Source organism: Macaca nemestrina, chromosome 5 (genome assembly GCF_043159975.1).
Source record: "Macaca nemestrina isolate mMacNem1 chromosome 5, mMacNem.hap1, whole genome shotgun sequence".
Lineage (NCBI taxonomy): Eukaryota > Metazoa > Chordata > Mammalia > Primates > Cercopithecidae > Macaca > Macaca nemestrina.
In genome coordinates this window covers 29,271,538-29,294,885 of record NC_092129.1, presented here as the reverse complement: position 1 = coordinate 29,294,885, position 23,348 = coordinate 29,271,538, and the positions used below count along the sequence as shown (strand labels likewise).

The window sequence follows — 23,348 nt, the reverse complement described above, 5'->3', positions numbered from 1 at the left end:
GTGATACTTCTAGCTTTGTTCTTTCACAAGATTGTTTTGATTATTCATGGTGTTTTGTGGTTCCATATGAATTGTAGGGTTTTTTTTTATTTCTGTAAAAATTATATTAAGACTTTTAATAGACATTGCATTGAATCTGTAGATTTCTTTGGGTAGTATGGACTAGAATAATTGGCTGCAAAAGGTCTGTTTATTTTGGCACATTATCAATACTAATAGATGTTAAAGGGAACTACTACATTATTCTTTTAAATAAATCCAATGAAATTTGAATACCACTGTGATTTGAAATTCACCTTCTTTCATTTAAGATATATGTACACATTCTTGTTTAAAGATCATACATTTTATGTAATTCCTTCTCTTTTTGAACTCCACTGCTTCCATAGAATATTGTACTAATGTTTTTTAACTTGAAATTTTTGTGTTGATCATTCTATCACACTTCTTTGCAGAAAATGTATATGTATATGTATAAATTTGTATGTATGTTAAATTATATATGTATAAACTTAAATTTGATTTATTCCCATGTCCATAAGGCATTAAGTGTTGAAAATGTATTCTTGTTTATCAACACAATAATTGTTTTATAAAATTGACCAAAATAACATTGTTTATTATAAATATTGATTAAAACTACTAGGTACAAAATAAAATTTTATTTGATAGGTATGATCTCAGATCACTGCAACCTCTGCCTCCCGGGTTTAAGCAATTCTCCCACCTCAGTCTCTCGAGTAGCTGGGATTACATGCGTCTACCATCACGTCCAGCTAATTTTTGTATTTTTAGTAGAGACATGGTTTCAGCATGTTAGCCAGTCTGGTTTCAAACTCCTGACCTCAAGTGATCCACCTTCTTCCGCCTCCCAGAGTGCTGGGATTATAGGCGTGAGGCACCGCACATTAGCACTAGAATGAGACAGAATTAAGGATGATTCAATTTCTAGTTTTTTCTCCTTAGGGTTTAAGTGTTGAAAAATCTTTTTCTCTAAATAGAGAAGTATTGAAGTCAGACTTTTCATTATAATAATGCCACTCAACTCCAGCAACTTTTTGCATGCCACAATTTACATAATTATCTATAACAAAATTTATTTCAAATAGTCTACCAACTGACAAATCTATTAGGTCTTCCTTCAGTTTTAATGAAAGCAAAGAATTGAAAATTGCCCAATTTGCAACAGTAATTTCTGGGAAGTATACCGAAAATACTACCAAGACCATAACAAACAACTATTAATTATATTCCTTCTTCTTTCTCCTATAGTCACCTAGTTCAAACTGATGTATACAATAACAGTTTGGGAAATACTGAAATGTTATTTAATTTAAATATATGTTTTTTGACATAATATTTTCTGTCAGCTTAAGAAGTCATGTGTTTTGGGTATTTTTTTTTTTTTTTTTTTTTTTTGTCAAAGTGTGAAGCTGAAGATCTGGTTAATTTAGTTTCTGAAAAATGACAAAACGTGTAACTTTTTTTTTTTTTTTTTTTTTTTTTTGAGACGGAGTCTTACTCTGTAGCCCAGGCCAGAGTGCAGTGGCATGATCTTGGCTCACTGCAACCTCCACCTCCCAGTTTCAAGCAATTCTCCTGCCTTAGCCTGAATAGCTGGCATTACAGGTGTGCACCTGTATGCCTGGCAATTTTTGTTGTATTTTTAGTAGAGATGGGGTTTCACCATGTTGATTAGGCTGGTCTCCAACTCTTGACCTAGTGATCTGCTGGCCTCAGCCTCCCAAAGTGCTGGGATTACAGGCGTGAGTCACTGCGCCTGGCCAAAATCTGTAACTTTTAAATGATGAAATCATTTTCTACTGTGAATCAATTCAAATCAAACTATTTTTCCTTTAAAAGTCTGTTTTAATTTTTAATTTCTTTTTATTTTTTTAATTTTTTTCAGTAGATGAATAAACAAGTTGTATATATCTCCGCAATAAACACATCAGCAATAAAAAGAACCAAATTACTGATACCTACATGAATCTCAAAAATGTTACAACGAGCAAAAGAAACCACAAAATAGTACATACTGTATGATTCTATTAATATGAAATGAGAAAAGACAAATCTAATCTTTAGTAACAGAAAGAAGACTGGGCAGAAGGGAACTTTTGTGGAGTGACAGAAATGCTCATCTTAATCACAGTAGTAGTTACATAGCTGTATACTGTTAACAGACAAAATTACCACAAATTTGGTTATAGATCTGTTTAGCTTTGCTCAAGACTTGTGAATTGGGACAGCCGCCGTTCTACAAAATATGATGAGAGCTCCCACCGAGCTAAGGCAGAACACTGGGGTTTGTGAGATGAAAACAAGGAAACAGAACAATAGCACTGATTAATATCAGGTACTTTTTTTTTTGAAAAGTTAAAGCAGAGGAACTTCCTCATTATGCTGACTCAGGTAGACTGGAATCTCCTGTTCTCAAAAAACTGGTCTGTCTGGGGATCTATCTGCTTGCTTTCTTGAAGTTTCAGTTTGATATGTGGCATAAGTGACTCTATTTTGGTTTGGTCTGGTCTGTTGGGGCCTAGCACAGGAGCTCAGCCTAAAACAACGGCCTCCCATAATGTTGTTTAAAAGTACGATTGTCAAAACTCATCAGATAGTACATTTATAATGGGTGCATTCCAGTGTATGTAAACTTTGAGAAATTCTCCACCAGGAGCAGTGGCTCATGCCTGTAATCCCAGCACTTTCAGAGGCCAAGGTGGGTGTAGGTTTGAGCTCAGGAGTTTGAGACCAGCCTGGGCAACACGACGAAACCCTGTCTCTATAAAAATTGCAAAAATTAGTCAGGCCTAGTGGCTTGCGCCTGTAATCCCAGCTACTCAGGAGTCTGAGGTGGAAGGATCACTTGAGCCCAGAAGGTGGAGGATACAGTGAGCTGAGATCGTGTCACTGCACTCCAGCCTGGGCAACAGAGCGAGCCCGTCTCAAAAAAAAAAAAGAAAAGAAAAGAAAAAAAAAATCCTTTCTTCCCTATACTTTTCCATCTCTCCAAATCAGCTTCATTGGGTTTCATTTTTACTCCTCCTTTCATCTGTTCAGAACCATTCCTCTCTGAGGAATATTGTATTTGTTTGTTTCTTTTATTATTATTATTATTATTATTATTATACTTTAAGTTCTAGGATACATGTGCACAATGTGCAGGTTTGTTACATATGTATACCTGTGCCATGTTTGTGTGCTGCACCCATCAACTCATCAGCACCCATCAACTCGTCATTTACATCAGGTATAACTCCCAATGCCATTCCTCCCTCCTCTCCCCTCCCCATAATAGACCCTGGTGTGTGATGTTCCCCTTCCAGAGTCCAAGTGATCTCACTGTTCAATTCCCACCTATCAGTGAGAACATGCGGTATTTGGTTTTCTGTTCTTGCGAGTTTGCTGAGAATGATGGTTTCCAGCTGCATCCATGTACCTACAAAGGACACAAACTCATCCTTTTTTATGGCTGCATAGTATTCCATGGTATATATGTGCCACATTTTCTTAATCCAGTCTGTCACTGATGGACATTTGGGTTGATTCCAAGTTCTTTGCTATTGTGAATAGTGCCACAGTAAACATACATATGCATGTGTCTTTATAGCAGCATGATTTATAATCCTTTGTTTATATGCCCAGTAATGGAATGGCTGGGTCATATGGTATTTTTAGTTCTAGATCCTTGAGGAATCGCCATACTGTTTTCCACAATGGTTGAACTAGTTTACAGTCCCACCAACAGTGTAAAAGTGTTCCTATTTCTCCACATCCTTTCCAGCACCTGTTGTTTCCTGACTTTTCAATGATTGCCATTCTAACTGGTGTGACATGGTATCTCATTATGGTTTTGATTTCCATTTCTCTGATGGCCAGTGATGATGAGCATTTTTTCATGTGTCTGTTGGCTGTATGCATTTTTTAATTCAAATAAATGTAACAAAGGATATTCCCATGGCCATGGCAACCACACCACTTCTGACGGCAGAGTAGCTAGGTATCAGCTCATACCATTTCCCATTTATCCCTTTTAAACCACACAAGTTCACAACTTAGATTTAACATGTAAAATGTGAATGGCCAATATCCTAGGTGACATGGAAGTCAGAATTCAAATCTTAATGATAAAATATTTGGGACTGTTTCCAGATTAAAAGAGGCATCAAACAGCAACATGCACAATAAGGCCACTCGCGTGCATACATCATACACATCAGCTATATCCAAAGAAACACCCATGTGCCATTCCCAACACAACCTCAAGTCCACTTGGATAAAGAGTTTCAAAGTTTGGAAAATTTCTTCACTAATGGTATCCCTCAGTAAGTCTGAGTCAGCCAAATGGCAAACATAAATTATTAACAACATAACTAAACACATCTGTGACTTTATTGACCCCAATGTATATATTTTATCTACATTTTTTTCCTCAATCTGTTGAAAAGTAAGTTTTACCATTGCATGAACTCTACAAAGTAGAGAGTTTTCTGAATGGGAAATAGATATAACTGAAGGAGAACTTGACTTTAAACTATATTTAGCTATGAACCAGGCAACAGGTATTAAAACGTTTTCTAACGTCATCCATGGCTTCGCTGCTCTAACTGTTACTAAGCCAGGACTAACGGCTGTGGGAAAACAGCGTGTGTGTGTGTGTGTGTGTGTGTGTGTGTGTGTGTGTGTGTGTGTATAAAATAAATATACATATATGTTTTTTACCAATACCTTCTGCCAGTTGCCTAAAGAAAAAAATCATAGTCAACTTGCCATGAACTTAAAGTGTGTCAGAAGTAAAGGAAATAAAGTAGAGGAAATAAACACCAAAACAAGCAATTCGTTTGAAGTTCATATTAAATTTAGAAATACTGATTCTCTGGATGTGGTAAAGAGATATTAAGGCCCCCACCCAGATGATTTTTGGAATATTAACATATTTGAACATACATCGCTAGGTCAGCTACTGCAATACATGTTTTCTCTTAAATTGTTTTTAAAAAATTATTCTTTCTGCACATTTGTTTGTAAAACACACTCCCTTTTCATTGTTTTTATCACAGGAAGTTTTTTGGTTTTTGTTTTTTGTTTTTGAGACAGAATCTCGCTCTGTCGCCCAGGCTGGAGTGCTGTGGCGCGATCCCTGCTCACTGCAAGCTCCGCCTCCTGGGTTCACGCCATTCTTCTGCCTCAGCCTCCCGAGCAGCTGGGACTACAGGCGCCCACCACCATGTTCCGGCTAAGTTTTTATATTTTTAGTAGAGACGGGGTTTCATGGTGCTATCCAGGATGGTCTCGATCTCCTGACCTCGTGATCTGCCCGTCTCGGCCTCCCAAAGTGCTGGGATTACAGGCGCGAGCCACCGCGCCCAGGCAATCACAGGAAGTAAAGTTTAATATGTGCATAATAAATGTGAGACACATCCCTCTTCATTCCCCTCACCCGTGGCAGACATAGCTAATCAATCATGGCATCCTTTGCTGCTGAAGAACCCTGACTTTTTAGACTTTGGGAATCCATTACACATCAGCTGCTGCTGGCATTCAGGTTGAAGACTATTTCCCAACCTTGGTATGAGAGCATGTTCATTGTCCCTATTTATTAGCTAAAATATCTTAGGAAGAGCTTTCAACCTATTCTGCTGCCCTCAGAGGACTGTTACACAATCAAAAGATTTAATTCATGTGAACATATTTTATAATCCACACCGTTCCAATCACACATTGTCTGAAGGAATCCGATTAATTTTTTTGTAACGTGAACAATAATATCTCCGTAGTTGATCTCTTCCTTGGCTCTCCCCACATACATTTATTTTATCTATTTTGAAAATGTGGATTTTCTTATTTTTGGTTTTATTAAAACTGTGCACACCTGTATTCCTTTTGAATGTGCTATCTGATACTAACTAGAAGAAAATATGGCTGGAGAAGGAGAAAGCTCAAAATATCACACCTGGCTCATCATTATGGTGTTCTGGCAGTCTTTTCTGCACGGCTGGAAGCTGTGTGATTAATAGCCCCTCGTCCCAATTATATGGATATTATACTTGTCTTCCTTTGGCTGTAGATTGGAGATATCTTATGTATGTGTGATGCAAATGTGGGCTTTGTGAATGCTAATTTCAAAATCAGCCAGGAGTTGATTGGCAGAAAACCGAACAACAGGGTGACAGGCTTGCCAGGGTTCAGGAATCTGTGAAAGAAAGGCTGACTGAGGGTGGAGAAAAAGAGCTGGAGAGATTTGGAGTTAATCAAGAGCAGTGGCTGAGAAAGCAGCAGTTTATGAAAGCAGATCTAAGTCAGATATCCTGGAAGAGAGGGCAGTTTCAAAGACTTGGATGAAAACAGTGAGAAGAGAAAGAGTTCAGCTGACTTTACAAAACTGCATGGAGCTAAGAAGTCAAGATTGTGCCTTAAACTGCATAAGCCATATTCTTTGTCTACCATATCCCCCAAATGTGCCTGTTTGCACCTGGTTTGTACTCTGGAGAACTTTGCTGTATATTTGACTGCGACATCCTCAAGGTCAGAGGTCCTGACACCTTTGCTTCTCTAGATGCCAGAAGGAGACAAGCACTCAGGAAGTTTACAGTAGACTGATTTAATGGGACATTTGATTGTCAAGGAGATGATCTGGGTAACAGAAAAGGGGAGGGACAGAGATTTAAGACACTATTTCATCAATTAATCATTACATCAGTGATCAGAATGAAGATAGGAAATGTTGTTTGCAGAGCAAGTTGTTCAAGATAAGCCCTTTTTCGTTTGCATTATAAAACTCAAGTTCAAATTTGCTAAGTTTTCTGTATAGCAGATGCATTCAACCGAAGGCTGGCTAGACAATAGCAAGCTCAAAAGTAGAAAATGTGTTGAAACTTCTCCAAGTAATGGCTTAGCTGTGCAGTTGCTAACTCTGGTGTTCCACAGCCAACACTGCAAAAGTAGTGCACCCCTGGAAAGAAGAACAGGTGGAAAGGGTAGAGGTAGAGATGTCACATCCTAGGGTGGTTTACTCAAACTATTCCTTCACTCCACTGGGGGGAATGCAGACAGGAGAAACAAGAGCCAGTAGCATGAAATATTGGTCACATCTGTTCTTAGGGATAACCCATCCATCTTCTTTGCACTCTAGCCACCTTGCTGTTACAGATGGTTTTTACTTAAGGAAAATTATTTTTTCTTTGGGTATGTGTGTCAACTTCAACATATGCCCCCATGTCCAAATGTATTTTTTTTAGCACATTACCTATGTGTCAGCATTTTATGTGGCATTTAATAAATCTGTGAATCTTGTTTACACACACATACACACACACAAACTAATTCAAATAACTCTCTAAATAGTCATACATAAATATCCATGCACATAAACTGTATCTTCACTTCATCCTTCAAATATAGGTGGAAGTTTTCCCAAATTTTGTGGGTCCAGTAAAGATAGGCAGTTCTACAGAAGGAACATTTTGTTTAAAACCTCCTTTTAACACATATATAAAGATATTTTATCTGACCCCAAATCACAGATATATTTCACTTTTCTCATGTGATAATGGTTACTTGATTTAAATGGATTTTAAAGAATGAAATGGCTACTTCCATCCTATCAAATCTAACTTATTTCTACTTCAGGATAAGTAAAATAAGCACTTTTAGATTTAAAACTATTACAGAAGAGTTTGTTAATTGGAAGGAGTGTCTATGATTGAACATATTCAAGGGTTATTACTTAGTGCTTTAGCAAAGAACATAATTCCAATGTTCTGGACGTCATTTATCCTGATTTCCAAATAAACAGCCCTTCCCCTTTCATGTCCATTCTGTGATTGGGTGGGACTGTGTGACCAATTCTGCACAATGAACTGTGAACAATGAGCCTCTCCTTCCAAGCAGAAGCATGTGTCTGCCTATGTAGACCCTCCGCAGCTATTATTGCTCTCTGGCACGGCATGGCAACACATGATGATGGAGATACTGGCTACTCAACTAGCCTTGTTTCCTTCGTGACAGTGATCCATGGAGCCTCCTGCTGACACACAAGAAGAAATCTTTATGGCTTTTATTTACAGAGAATTTGGAAGTGTTTAATAACATAGCATACTTAGCTTCCTTAGTCTATCACAACGCACACACACACACACACTCCATTAAAAATATAACAAGGATATATTAGTTATATCATCTAACACCCACACACTCACATAGTTTTTTAATGCCAGAAGAATTTGGTTTCTCTGAATTGTATGCCACTCTACCCAGAAACTATTATTTATTGTTATCCAAGAACTGTGAGTCAATATCATTTCCAAAATAATTAACTAAAGAGGTAAAAAGCAGATTCTACTTGCATTATTTGTTGCTAACAATTTTAATACTATGCACATCAATTGCACATCCGCATGAATCTAAGAAAAATATATGCAGTTCTACATTTAAGATCTGTAATGAATAAATGGATTCATGTGTCATAAAATTACCCTAGGTTTATAAATCTCATGATATTATGCAGTTGGCCTTCTTGAGAAAGAGGTGTTTTAATTTATCTCTTTGTCATAGTAATACAATGTTAAATCATGTATTTTATATAAAATAGGCATATGTTGTACACATAAGTTATTTGTAAGTCCTACTGCCTCCTGGTAGAAGGATGGTTTTTTATTGGCACAGTACTATGAAACATGGAGGCATGAATATCTTAGAAGTAGAAGCTGTAAAAAATGTGAATTTTTTTCTGGAAAAAAAGTGGGAGATTAAAGGTGATGGATGGTGCCTGGGAGAAATCTACGAAGGAAGAAGGAGATAGGGCAAATGGAAAAGAGAAATCCCAGGGCTAGCAGCACAGCCAAAAGAAGCACTAGAAGAGAAAACAATTATTGAAATCTTATAATTTTAGGTATTGTAGAATGTTATGAAAAAATCGCTGATCATCCCTTCAGAATCCCTGGAAAAGTCTACCAAAAGTCAAGTAATCATATCTTGACTGATTGGATTTCCTAGGTAAAATGCTGATGATAACAAGGGTATTTACTAATTGCTGAAGAAAATCAGCACATTAAGTCCAGGGGATGCTTTGGTTTAACCTGACAATTTCCTGTTAAAAGTCGCATTAATGAGGAAAAAGCAAAAAGGCCACACTTTATCCACAGATTCCATTTGTGTGCACTCAGTTTGCACAGAAATAAAACAACCCCAGAGGCACTAGAAGGAGCGGTTGGCTGTCAACACTTACTGCGAGGACAATCTGGAGGGAACTATGAGCCACTTCTATGTACTGGTACTCCAGCAAACACCCTGAGACCGTGATGTAGCGATGGTCTTCTGGGGCCCAGTCTGGGGCCGGTGTCACTGACGTCACCGTACATCCTGGTCCATTCTCCATCCACCAAGATCGGTGCATTGATATATTAAAAGTCAGGATAAGGTCTGTTTCCTGCAAGAAGGCAATTTATAAAGATGAGAATTACTTTATAAATGTTAGTCAGCTTACTTGGGATTGACTTGCTTTGACTTGCCCATTTGGAAATGTGGGTTTGTTTGTTTGTTTTCCTCCCCCATACTGTATTTTACAGAAAGCAAGGACACAGCTAAAGTAATTATGCATCTGTGGATTCATCCTATTTATGAAGGTTTTTCCTGACTATCATAATATAGATCAAATTATTTTATTAGAGAAATTCCTAGTGATTTACATTACTAATGATTTATATTCATTATAACACTGAAGAGTCTTTACCTTTCAAGACTTGCATATATTACAAAGAGAATGATTTAAATTTTTATCAAGTGAAGTTCATGCTATTCTAAATCTGCTTTATTTTTTCTCTCAAAATGTTTACTTTTCACACATTTTAAATCTTAAAGCTATACTTCAATTCTGCAACATTTAACATAATATTGTGGCTAATGCTTGAATTTATAAGACCCTTACTTAAGAAAACATAAGATTACTTGCTTTTACTCCCTTCCTATTATTTGGGCAAATTAGTGTCTCTCCAATCTTACCAATTTTTGTGAAATCGGTCATAATATTTCTTAAGAATTAAGAAGTAAATATTTTTTAGGAAATATTATTATCAAATTCTTGCAGGGTAGAGATAATAAATCAACTATTTAGATGAAGTTCTAAACATGTTAGGTGATACACAGCTATAAATGGAATAAAATGGAATAAAAGTCGAGTTTTGCACTCAGAGAGCTTGCAATCACCTATGCCAACGTGGAGCTATCAATGACACATGGGCAAATGTTGTCTTCTGGGGAAAGAACGGCTAAAGGAAATGTATCAAAGCATTTTATTATTCAGGAAGTCATGAAGAAAGATAAATTCTAAGAAAAAAAGTTCAGTTATGGGAAATTGCACTATATCAGTTTCAGTGATAGTTACGGCCACAATAGGTGCCAACTACTCACTCCACAGTGAAGTTCTGATGGACTAGGCAGACCCTGTATAGATAATGTCTTAAGTCATCGTTTGTGACATGGAGCCACACGCTCACATTGAACATATGGAAGGGTTGAGTTGAAATGGTCAGGGAATTTGGAGATTCCAAGTGGAACTTCTTTGGAAAAAGGTGTGCTACGAGTGTCATCATCTCCATGGTGGTGGTTGGGTGGGGTGTGGGTGATCTCTCTTTTTTTGCAAGCCTGTTGAGAAAAGCTTCAAAGTATCTTTGGAACCTAGGAAACACAGCAGCTAGTGTCTGACTCAGGCCTGACCAATCTGAAAATAGAGCCTGTGGCTAGAGTTACCTGCTAAGTGGTCAAACAAAAATTACGCAATATGTGAAAGGAAAGTGCACTGCTACATATCATGGATCTAAAGTAATAGTTCTTGGTAGCAGATGTGAGCTGTCATGAGAGAGAGCTAACATGGGTTTTCTTCCGAGGATTTCCAAGAAGACCGGTGGGTAGGGGGGTAATGGCTGAATCTTGACCATCACCTATTCTTAGGGCATGAGGGAGGGAGTGTTAAAATGTGGTAAGTATGGAAGAGACACCAACTAAATCATGTACCTACAGATGAGATATTTAATGCAATTGGGACTCTGAAAACCCCAGAAAAGTGTCTTGAGACACCTCTCAATTTCATTAGCCACCAAACTCTGTTAGTACCTAGATATCTCTCCTGCTCCCTTATGTCCTCTCCATTGTTATACTCCAAGCATAGTGGGGTCTGAGATCTCAGATAATAGTTGTGAGACACGGATGGGGTTAGTTAGTAACGACCAAAGTGAAACACGAAGCATACAACTTTTCCCTACAGGAAAGAAGAAGTTTAATTTTGAATACAATTTGGATTTTTTATTACAATGTCAGACATATTAATTTCTGAACAGAGAATTCTTTGGAAACTATAGTGACTTTGGATAACTTTTTATTATCTGGAATAACCACAAAAGTAGGAGATCTCCTATTTATTTTATCCAATGGTAACAGAAGAATCAGGTCCATGGGGAGCCCTGCAGGGGAAATCATGAGAGAGGAATGTTTTTTATGTTATTTTTCTCAGAATCATGATCATTTAATGTTTGGTTACCAAAGCAAACTGGATAAATCCCCAGGGCCTAAGAGAAAAAAGAAAAGCTTTCAAAAAGGCAACCGACAAGAGACTAAACCGTGGGGGCAGCCAGGTTTGCACACCCCAGCAAGAACACAATCCAGTTCCCTAATTCCTGGTGATATCTAATATACATAGCTCAAGGTCTCGGTAAACCTCCCTCTCTCACAGGAAGTCAAGACCAACTATGAGATTCCATGTGAAGCAATGGTAAGGAGGATTTTCTGAGACTTAGAACCTGGTTATTTGCATTATTGCTCCTCATCAGTTGAAGCAAAATTGTTTATCATACAAAGCGAGATGATTCAATAATCAACTATGCATGGGTTTATAGGGGGTAATCATAATTACAAACAGGGACTAGAGCCCAAAGCAGTGACAGTGAAAACATGCTTGTGAACTATTAGACATAGAAGTGATTCAGATAGGTAACTATGCCATTATGCCCAGGACTGTCATGCATTTTGCAATGAAAGTCAGTTGTCCTTGGAAGTCCCTTAGTCCCAGCACAACAGGACAGTTAGTAACCATAGCTGCAGAGACAAGTTTTTAAAAAGCATTGATGTAAGTTGAGTTTGTTGGCCATTAGAGCTATGGTGTCAGAAGTGATCATTTATTTACTAATTATTTATATCCTAACTACTGCCAAAAAAAGAGTCTTGTCATAATAAAGCAAACATATACCATTAAAACAAGGGTAAAAAATAAGAGCCAAAAAAATGGAGATGATAGCTAGTGAGCCAGGAAACCAAGACATGAGTAAGTGCCTCACTTGGATACTCAATTCAGAACTGACTTGTTGGTAATAATGGAGACACAATGGGAACACAGCTATCATTATCTAAAAGAATGAAGAATACCATTGCCCCAAAAAAGACAATCTTTTCTTTCCTAATACTGATTTTTAAGAGAAATTAACAATTGTATAAATATTTTTATACAAAATATTTATAATATATGGGATGGTATCTTTAGTTGATTTTTCTTCCATAATTTCAAGAATACTGGCAGAGAATTATGCTGGATTTAACAGACATCTGAACCATCTTTAGTTCCTCTTTCTAATACAGTAACCATATTAGTTTGCTAGGACTGCCATAACAGAGTATCACAAATAGGGGAGCTTAAGAAGAAACTTATTTTCTTATACTTCTAGAGGCCAAAATTCTAAGATCCCGGTGTAAGTAAGGTTCTTTCAAAGGGCTTTTTGTGAAGAAGAATCCATTGCATGCCTCTGATGGTGTGCTGGTAATATTTGGCATTCTGTGGCTTGTAGAAGCATCACCCTAATCTCTGCTTTCATTTCACATGGCAACTTCCCCGGGTGCCAAGCTGTATCCAAATTTCCTTTTTTTAAAAAATAAGGACCCCAGTTGTATTGGCCTAGAGCCCACTTTAATGACCTCATTAAGTAGTTACATCTGAAATGATCCTATATCCACATGAAGTCACATTCTGAGGTACTGGGGGTTAGGCCATAAGCATGAGTTTAGGGGAGTGGGCACAATCCAACTGGTAACATTGAACTCTAATTTCTCTCTCTCTTTTTTATTTTATTTTTTGTTTCTCTAGAGGGTCAGTTCTGTTTTTTTTTCTTTTTTAAAATTTATTTACTTTTTTGGTATTTTCTCTTTTAATTTATGTTTGAGATTTCTAAAGATCATTTGAACCTATTGTCTGAATGACAAGTAAAATATTTTATTACTTCATACATTTATTTATGTGCTTTCTATATTATTTATTATTTAGAAAATCAATTAGCTACATATATTTTTAATAATTACATTTACCATAAAGTTATAGCCAAAAATAGCGTTTCTTGTCCACAATCCTTTCCATTTCATAGTACCCTATTGAAAGGCAACCACTTTCATTTTTTATAACTGTTACTTTTAAGTATTTACTTTTGTTTTTTAAACATCATGCTCATATTGACATTATTCATTTATCTTGTAAGTATTATCTCCTATTTCTAGTATGAAATGTATGAAATAACATTTTTAGAAATATTCCCTTTCTATTTCCCACCATTCTGTATAATTTCTCTAAAATTTGGTTGTATGAATATTGCAAAATTTGCATTTCCCTGATGACATATGATGTTGAGACTATTTTCATATCCTTATTTGCCATCTGTTTATTTTCTACAGTGAGATGTCTGCTAAGATCTTTGGCCCATTTTTAAATTGGGTTGTTTGCTTTTTATCATTGAGTTTTAAGAGTTCTTTGCCTATTTTAGTCTTAAAAAGATAAAAATTATATTGTTAAAAATATAGATTAAAATATCATATATGGTAGTCTTTTATCATATATGTCTTTTGCAATATTTTATACCAGTCTATGGCTTGTCTTTTCATTCTTTTGATAATACCTTTCAGAGAGAAGTTTTTAAATTTTAACGGAGGACAGCTTGTTAATGCTTTTTTCCATGGATCATGCCTTTGGTGTCTTATTTCAAAAGTCATTGCCAAATCCAAGTTCATCTAGATTTTCTCCTGTGTCATTTTCTAGGAGCTTTATAGTTTTGCGTTTTACATTTAGGTCTTTGATCCATTTTTAGTTAATTTTTGTCATGGACACAAGGTTTGTGTCCAGTTTTTTTTTGTTTTTTTTTTTGGTTTTTTTTTTTGCATGTGGATGTGCAATTATTCCAGCACCATTTATTGAAAAGACTACCTGTGTTCCCCTTTGTATTACCTTTCCTCTTTGGCATAAAACAGTTGACCATATTTGTGTGGGTGGACTTCTAGGTTCTCTATTCTATTCCATTGATCTATTTGTCTCTTCTTTTGCCAATACCACACTGTTTTGATTACTGTAACTTTATATTAGCTCTTGAGAGCAGGTGTTATTGGTCCTCAGATTTTACCCCTTTCCTTCAATATAGTTTCGTCTATTCTGGGTCTTTCACCTCTCTACATATACTTTAGAATCAGTTTGCCAATATCCATAAAATTACTTGCTGGAACTTTGGGATTGTGATGAATCTATAGATCAAGCTGTTGTTAACTGAAATCTTGAAAATTTGGAATCTTTCTATACATAAACATTGAATTTCTCACCATTATTTAATTATTTGATTCCTTTTAACAGAATTTTGCAGTTTTTCTCATATAGATCTCATACATATATTGCTAGATTTTGCTGTAGTTTGAATGGATCCCCCAAAATTTTGTGTAGGAAACATCCCCCAATGCAGTACTGTTGGGAACTGAAGCCTAATGAGACGTGATTAGGTCATGAGGACTCCATGCTCAGCAATGGACTAATGCTGCTATGACTGGGGTGAGTGGGGGTTCATTATCATGCAAGTGGGTTTGTTATAAAAGGGCGAGCCTGGCCTCTTTTTCACTTCCTCTCTTGCACTCTCTGTGTCCTTCTACCTGGTGATGCCTTCTGTCATGTTATAACACAATAAGGACTTTGCTGGATGCCAGCCCCTTGATTTTGGACTGCCTGGCCTCCAGAATTGTAAGAAAATAAATTTTTATTTATTGTAAATTACCCAGTCTGGGGTATTTTGTCATAGTAGTCCAAAACAAACTAAGACAGAAAACTGGTACCGGAGGAGTTCAGTGGTACTATAACGAATTCCTGACAATGTGGAAATGATTGAGAACTGTGTAATGAGTAGAGGCCGAAACAGTTTTGAAATGAATGCTAGAAAAAGCTTGTGTTGCTGTAATGGGGGATTAAGGATGATTCTGGTGACAACTCAGAAGACGGAGAACTACAGGGAAAGTCTGAAACTTCATATAGATTACTTAAGTGGTTATGATAGGAATGCTGGTAGAAATATGGGCAGTACAGGCCATTCTGATGAGGTCTTAGATGGAGATGGGAAACATCTTATTGGAAACCGGAGTAAAGGCCATCCTTGTTATAAAGTGGCAGAGAACTTTGCTGAATTGTATCCTTCACCCAGGCTTTACGGAAGACAGAATTTAACAGTGATGAACCAGGATATCTGGCAGAAGAAATTTCTAAGCAAAATATTACAGGAGTTATGTGGCTTCTTTTAACTTCATACAGTAAAATCCAAGAAGAAATAAATTATTTAAAGACAAAACTAGATTTAAATAAAATGATTTAAAGGAAAACACACTTAGGGATTTAAAGGATTCTCAGCCTTGACCATCTGGTACAGAATAAAAGATCTTTTCAGGAGAGAAATCCAAGGGTGTGGCCAAGTACACATTTGATAAGGAGATCAGTATGGCTAGGAGAAAGGCAGGTGTTATTCATTAAGAAAATGGAAAATGATCCTGAAGGCATTTCTGTGATCTTTGAGGTTTTCCCTCTTATCATAGACCCAGAGCTATAGGAGGGCAGAATGATTTTGGGGGACAGGTCTAGGATGCCCTCCACAAGCTCCTTGACGAGGGCCACTTTGGGCCTCTGTTCCCTGTGTTTATAACTCTGTTCTCCACATTCAAGAAGCTCAGTCCTCCTTGTCTCCCACAGCTGTGGCTTAAGCAGCCTCAAGTACAGCTCGGGCCACTGTTCCTGAGGACTCAAGCAGTAAGCCTTGAAGCAATTATGTGGTGCTGGCTCTGCAGACGTGCCAAGTACATGAGCTATGGGGTTGTGGCAGCATCCACTAATTAAAGAATGTAGTAGGCAGCCTGGAGCCCAGGCAGAAACCTGCTTCAGGGGCAGTCACTAAGCAATGCTTAGTGGAACTGAGGTAGTGAGGCTACTGCAGAGAGTCCTCACTAGGGCAAGGCCTGCTGGAGCCACAGTAGTGGGGCTATCCCCAAGACCTCAGAACTGCAGACCTACCAGTCTGCAACATCCACCCAGAGAGCTGTAGTCATGACACCCTAATCTGTGAGAGCTGCTATACAAGCTAAGCCCAGCAAAGCAATTGAGGTGGGGCTGCCTAAAGCCTTGGGGGCCTAACTCCTACCTCAGTGTACTAAAAAGGCGGGACATAGGGTCAAAAAAGAGATTATTCTCCAGCTTTAAAATTTAATGTTGTTTGCCCTATTGGGTTTTGAACTTTATTGAGACAAGTCACCCCTCTTTTCTTACCTATTTCGCCCTTTTGGAATGGGAATGTCTACCTTATGTCTGTCCCACCATTGTATTTTGGAAGGAGATAACTTGTTTTGATTTCATAGGCTTGAGCTAGAGGGAATTTGCCTTAGGAAGAATTATGCCTTGAGTCTCATCCATATCTGATTTAGATGAATCTCTCAACTTTGGACTTTTGAGTTGGTGCTAGAACAAGTTAAGACATTGGTGTTATTGAAATGGAATGAATATATTTTGCATGTGAGATGAGCATAGATTCTGGAGGGCCAGAAGTGCTATGGTTTGAATATGTCACCCCAAAATCATGTGAATTTAATACCCAGTGCAACAGTGTTGGGAGGTGGGGCATAACAAGAGGTGATTAGGCCATGAGTACTCCACTGTCATGAATGGACTACTGTTGCCACCACGGGAGTGGGTTTGCTCCAGAAGGGTGAGTTTGGCCTTCTTTTTGTTCTCTTTCCTCTCACATCTCTCCCTTTCTTTTTGCCTTTCTGCCACATGATACCTTCTCCCTTATTAAGAGGCAGCATAAATGAGCAATTATAAATTTTATAAAATTATATATTACCCAGTCTGTAGTATTTTGTTACATCAGTATAAAATAGATGAAGACAAATCGATACCTACATATTTCCTTTTGTATGTGTGTGGTAATATAAATGGTATTGTGTTTTAAATTTCAAATTCTGATTGTTTACTGGTAGTACTTAGGAAACTAATTGGCTTTTGCATATTAACCTTGTATCCTGAAACTTTGCTGTAACTGCTTACTAGCTACAGGAGTATTTTGGGGGCCAATACCTGAAGATTTTCTACACAATCATTTTATCTGTGAGCAAAAATACTTGTATCGATTCCTTCCTAATCTGTGTAACTTTATTTCCTTCTCTTGTCTTGTCGTGTTAGCTACAACTTCCAGTAAAATATTAAGAGGTGTAGTGAGAGGGAATGCCCCTGCTTTGTTCCTGATCTTAGTAGAAAAATTTCCAGTTCTCACTTTTAGGATGTTAGCTATAGATTTTTTATAGGTGCTCTTTATCCAGTTGAGGAAATTTCTCTGTCTTAGTTTGCTGAGAGTTTTTATTTTTTATTTTTAATTTTTATCATGAATGGATGCTGGATTTTGACAAATGCTTTTTCTACATCTATTGATATGATGTATATCTATAGATATTCTAATTTTTCTTCTTCTTTAGTTTGTGGATGCGATGTATTACATGACTTAATTTTTGACTGTTGAGACAGCTTTGCATACCTGGGACAAATCAGTTTGTTGTGGTGTATAATTCTTTTTATATATTCTCTGATTCAATTTGCTATATTGAGTGTTATACATGTTATACGTTGAAAGTCTTTGCATCTATATTCATGAGGGATATTGGACTACAGTTTTCTTTTATTGTGTTACCTTTGGTTTTGGTATTAGGGTTATGCTAGCATTATAGAATGTGTTACGAAGTTAGTGTCTCTGCTTCTATCTTCTGAAAAAGATGGTACAGAATTGGTATAATGTCTTCTTTACATGGTTGGTAGAATCCACCAGTGAACCTATCTGGGTCTGGTGCTTTCTGTTTTAAAAAGGTAATAATTGCTGATTCAATTTTTTAATAGATATAGGCCTACTCAATTTATCTACTTCTACCAGTTTTGTTAGACCACGTCTTTCAAAAATTGCTCCATTTTATCTTGGTTGTTAAATTTTTAGATATAGAATTGTTAACAATATACCATTATTATCCTTTCTTGTCCATGTCTCTGTAGTTATATTCCCGCTTTCATTTATAATATTAGTAATTCTTTTTTTTTTTGTTTTGTTTTGTTTTGTTTTGTTTTGTTTTTTGAGACGGAGTCTCGCTCTGTCTCCCGGGCTGGAGTGCAGTGGCCGGATCTCAGCTCACTGCAAGCTCCGCCTCCCGGGTTCACGCCATTCTCCTGCCTCAGCCTCCCGAGCAGCTGGGACTACAGGCGCCGCCACCTCGCCCGGCTAGTTTTTTTGTATTTTTTAGTAGAGACGGGGTTTCACCATGTTCGCCAGGATGGTCTCGATCTCCTGACCTCGTGATCCACCCGTCTCGGCCTCCCAAAGTGCTGGGATTACAGGCTTGAGCCACCGCGCCCGGCCAATATTAGTAATTCTTAACTTCCGTCTCGTGTTCTTAACCTGACTAAAGGCCTAATGATTTATTAAACATTTCAAAGAAGCAGTTTATAGTTTTGTTGGTTTTCACTACTGATTTCTCATTTTTAATTTTATTGATTTATTTTCTAATTTGTAGCATGTCTTTCCTTCTGCTTACTTTGGATTTACTTTGCTCTTTTTTTCCTAGAGTGATAAATTGGAAGATTACGTTATTGGTTTTAGATTTTTTTAATATGCATTCAATGCTATAACTTTCTCTCAAAGCAGTGCTTTCACTACATTCTACAAAATTTAAAAAGTGGTATTTTAATTTCCATTTAGTTCAAAATCTTTTAAAATTGTCTTGAGATTTATTCTTGACCCATGTGCTATTTAGAATGTGTTGTTTAATCGCCATGTATTTTGGGATTTTCCAGTTATCTTTCTTTTTTGATTTCTTCACATTTTTGGGCATATTTTCATCATCTCTTTGTGGCATATCTATCACTAATTATTTTCAAACTGACCAATAGAACTGTAAGGATTCATTCAATATTAATTTCTACATGGTCCAATACTTCAGGGTCATTTAAAGCCTTTTTTGTTCGTTTGTTCTTTTTCAGGTGAACTATGACTTGAATCTTCCAGGCTTCTACTTCCGTCACACTCCATGCACTTGATGCACATAATTGAATGTGAGCCTTCGCCCAATATCATCAGTTCTCTTGTATGTTGAATCCCCAGTTTCCTGGATCTGACCAACATGACGTTAATGTTCCTATCAGCTCTACTAAACTTTAGACAGATTTCTTCCTCAATATGGGCCTCTGACCTCCCTTTTCTTAGAGCATTTACTTTAGACATTTTGTAATTAACAATTTTTTCTCCCTACCTTTGAGATGTAAATTTTCTACGACTCTTCTCAAGGATGTCAGAGGTATCTCTTTGAAATGTAATTGTGAAAGAAGATAGCACCTCTATTTCAATCTCTGTAGGAGATTAGGAGCCTAACTCAGATAAGTGACAATTAGCAAACTCAGGCGGCCGAAACACATTCACCAACCTCCCCACTAATGTACTCCACTGGTTCACTTCAGCATTTAAGAATCCTGCTTTTCAGTGGAGCTGAGTTCAGTCTCTCTCTCTACTGCAATGATCTCCCCAGTTGCAATGGTCTTGAATAAAGTGTTCTTTGCTTGTTTTACTCGGAGATGATGTCAGTTCAATATTGACGTCTCTCTTCCCTACTGCAGTAGTTCAAATAAAATCCATCTTGCCATTATTAACAAGTGTTGGTATAATTTCTCTTTAACATTTCTCATGTCTTTCTCTTAACTGGTTTCTTATCTTGTTTTGCAGAGCATGTTAGTCACTAGTTTCTTAAGTCTGATCAATGTGCCTTCATTCCATTTTTATATTAATTGACTGATATTTTGGATGGACACATATATATTGCTTGGTTAAATATGATTTTCTCTCAGAACCATGTGGAAATTTCTCCGTTTTCTTCTAGTTTCTATTTTTGCAGTTAAGAAGTCCAACATCATTTTGCTTCCCTACATTTAAAAAAAATGTAACCTGTTTCCATTCTTTCTTTCTTTTGGCAGTTTGCATCTTTTTTTTTTTTTTTTAAAGTAATGATATATTTCCAAAACCACTGAAGAGTATAAAGGATATTATAATAATGTCATTATACCCATCACCCAGTTTCATTAAACCTTCCTTAGGCTATATTTGCTCGAAGTCTTTTTTTTTTTTCTGAGACAGAGTCTCGCTCTGTCACCAGGCTAGAGTGCAGTGGTACAATCTTGGCTCACTAGACCCTCCACTTCCTGGGTTCAAGTGAGCACGTCTGGCTAATTTTTCTATTTTTACTAGAGACGGGGCTTCATTATGTTGGCTAGGCTGCTCTTGAACTCCTGACCTCAAGTGACCTGCCTGCCTTAGCCTCCCAAAGTGCTAGGATTACAGGTGTGAGCAACCATTCCCAGACTGAAGTCACTTTTAATATAATATTTTATATAATATAAATTATGCCTTTCTCTGTACTTCTCCTAAATATTACTTTCTTCACTTCTTCTTCGGGGATAATTACTATCATGATTTTAGCGTGTTCACATGACTTTTTTTTTTTTTTTTTACAGTTTTCCTAAATATTAACATATCCATTAATAACATAAAATACTAGGGTTTTGTTTTTAGGTTTCAAAATGTATATATACTCTACACCTTATTTTGGTTTCCTTTCATATATTTGAGGTTTCTTGTTTGTTTTTTTTTTTTGTTCGTTTTTTTTTTTGAGATGGAGTCTCCCTCTGTCACCCAAACTGGAGTGCAGTGGTGTGATCTCAGCTCATTACAACCTCTGCCTCCCGAGTTCAAGCGATTCTCCTGCCTCAGCCTCTGGAGTATCTTGGATTACAGGCATGCATCACCACGCCTGGCTAATTTTTGTATTTTTAGTAGAGATGAAGTTTCACCATGTTAGCCATGCTGGTCTCAAACTCCTGGCCTCAACTGATCCACCCACCTTGGCCTCCCAAAGTGCTGGGATTACAGGCATGAGTCACTGCACCCAGCCTGAGGTTTCTTTATGTAGGAAATACGTTTAGCTCCAAGTTCTGAAATTCTCTAAAGGAAGTAACTGGGCGGGTTTTTTTTGTTATTGCTGTTTTTCATTTATCTTGTAGAGCATCTGTGGACCTTTCAATACATGGACCCTTTACTTATAGTCTAGAAAATATTATTGCATTATATCCTTAATTTTTCCCTCCCTTCCACTCTTTCTTTTACTACAAGAAATTCTGTTAGTCAGACATTTGACTTCCAGGACTGATCTCCCACCTTCTTTTCTTTCATACTGTTTATATTTCTCATTTCTCTTTACTCACTGAGATTTTCTTTGCCAAATCTTCCCAGTCTAATAATGAACTATTTTAAAATTTTTAATGTTTTGAATTTCTAAGAGCTAATTATTCTCTAATTGTTCTTTTTATATAGCTATTCTTTTAATTGTGTCTTGGCTATAAGTTTTCTTAGTTCTCTGAATTATCAGAGTTTTAAAATTATATTTTCTACATTGCTTTTGCTTTATTCAAGTTACTCATCTTCACTAAATAAATAAATAAATAAATATTAAAAACAATTATTGTCTATGTGTCATAAACAATATTCCTGCCCTTATGAATGTTTGTTTTGGAATGGAGGAGATGGACAACAAATATATAAATATACCAAAATACCTGTGCAGTGATTAATATAATAAGGAAAATAAATTCAAGTAAAGAAATAGAATGACCAAGAACTGGGTGGGGATGAGCGAGTGGGTAACACTATTTTAGATGTAATGGTAAGGAAAGCTATCTCAGTATCTTACATGTGAACAGCAACCAGTGAATGAAGTAAAGGAGTGAACAGAGCAAAGATGAGAAAGAGCATTCCCAACAGTGGGAACAGCCAGTGAGGATGACTTAAAGATTTTCTATTATGTTTATTCTTATCTTTGACTTTCATGTTGGAGCCTTCCTTAAAAGTCTGGTGATCCCTGGTTGTCTTTTCATATTAAATAGGAGGAACTAAAACTCGATTGGTGCTTTGTTCTGCATTAGTGTGCTGGTCATTTGTTGTCTCTCACATAAGATGATGGGGCAGTGCCTTCCAAATGCTCTATCTATAGGAATCTGTTGGATTTTGCTTTGGGTCCGCAAGTCTTCTTATGATTAGGCAACAGACCACAGCATTTTGGGGCTGAACTGGGAAGGAGCTGGTGGTCTTGCTACATAGTAGAGAGTTTTTATTTTTTCAGTATGCTGATTTTAATTTAATTCTCTGTTTAGAAACTGCTGATGCTGACCTGTGCCTCAAGAGGCTTGCCTGTTTTGGGGGAGAAGCGTGACGTAGAGATCATTGGAAGAGGCTAAGGCAAGCTACCTGTTCCTCAAACAGATTATTCAACCTATTCTAGTTTTTGGTTCTCTACCTCACACATTCCTTCCACTTCCAAATCCTGTTGTTAGAGGATGTTACCTGCCAAATTTGTACTTTGGAATCCTCCTCTGCATGTTCATAAGTTTTTGGGTTTTCCTTTCTGCTAACTCACTTGCCAATCCTCTATCTACTTTCAATTTTCTAAAAATTGCTGACACTTCTTGTCTCACTGTTGATTCTTTAACATCAATTTGTTGGTATTTTAGGATAAAATATAAGTGAGTGTATCTCTTCAACCAGCTATCATTAAATGGAAAATTTCTGGTATTATTTTATACTTTCATCTATTTTCCTGTAGACATTTAAACAAGAAGTCCTGTGTGTATGTGCACATATGCAATGTTTTCACTACAAAATGGAAATTTCTTCCTGTAAAACAGACAACATAAAGGTAATCTTGAAGTCCCCTTTTAAATATAACAGGAATTCCTTGGTGTGATCTGAGCTATGTATATCAGCAAGTTATTTAATTCCTGTATGCTTTGTAATTTTCAGCTCAAAATTATGACTTTTGACACAAACCACAAATCTCAATGTCACAAAATAAGGTAGAAAACCACAAACAAGCTGGGCACGGTGACTCAAGCCTGTAATCCCAGCACTTTGAGGGGCCGAGGCGGGCGGATCACGAAGTAAGGAGATTGA

General features: G+C 36.9%; 1 protein-coding gene across 10 annotated transcripts in view; it reads right to left on the bottom strand.

Moving 5' to 3' along the window:
- Nucleotides 1-23,348, bottom strand: part of LOC105465543 (sodium/potassium transporting ATPase interacting 2) — a 1,022,956-nt gene that overhangs the window by 154,207 nt on the left and 845,401 nt on the right. For all 10 annotated transcript variants that reach the window (XM_071095949.1, XM_071095948.1, XM_071095950.1 and 7 more), the window contains one exon: nt 9,230-9,430. In XM_071095949.1, the coding sequence (XP_070952050.1) occupies nt 9,230-9,430 (201 nt within the window). The remainder of the gene's footprint in view (nt 1-9,229; nt 9,431-23,348) is intronic.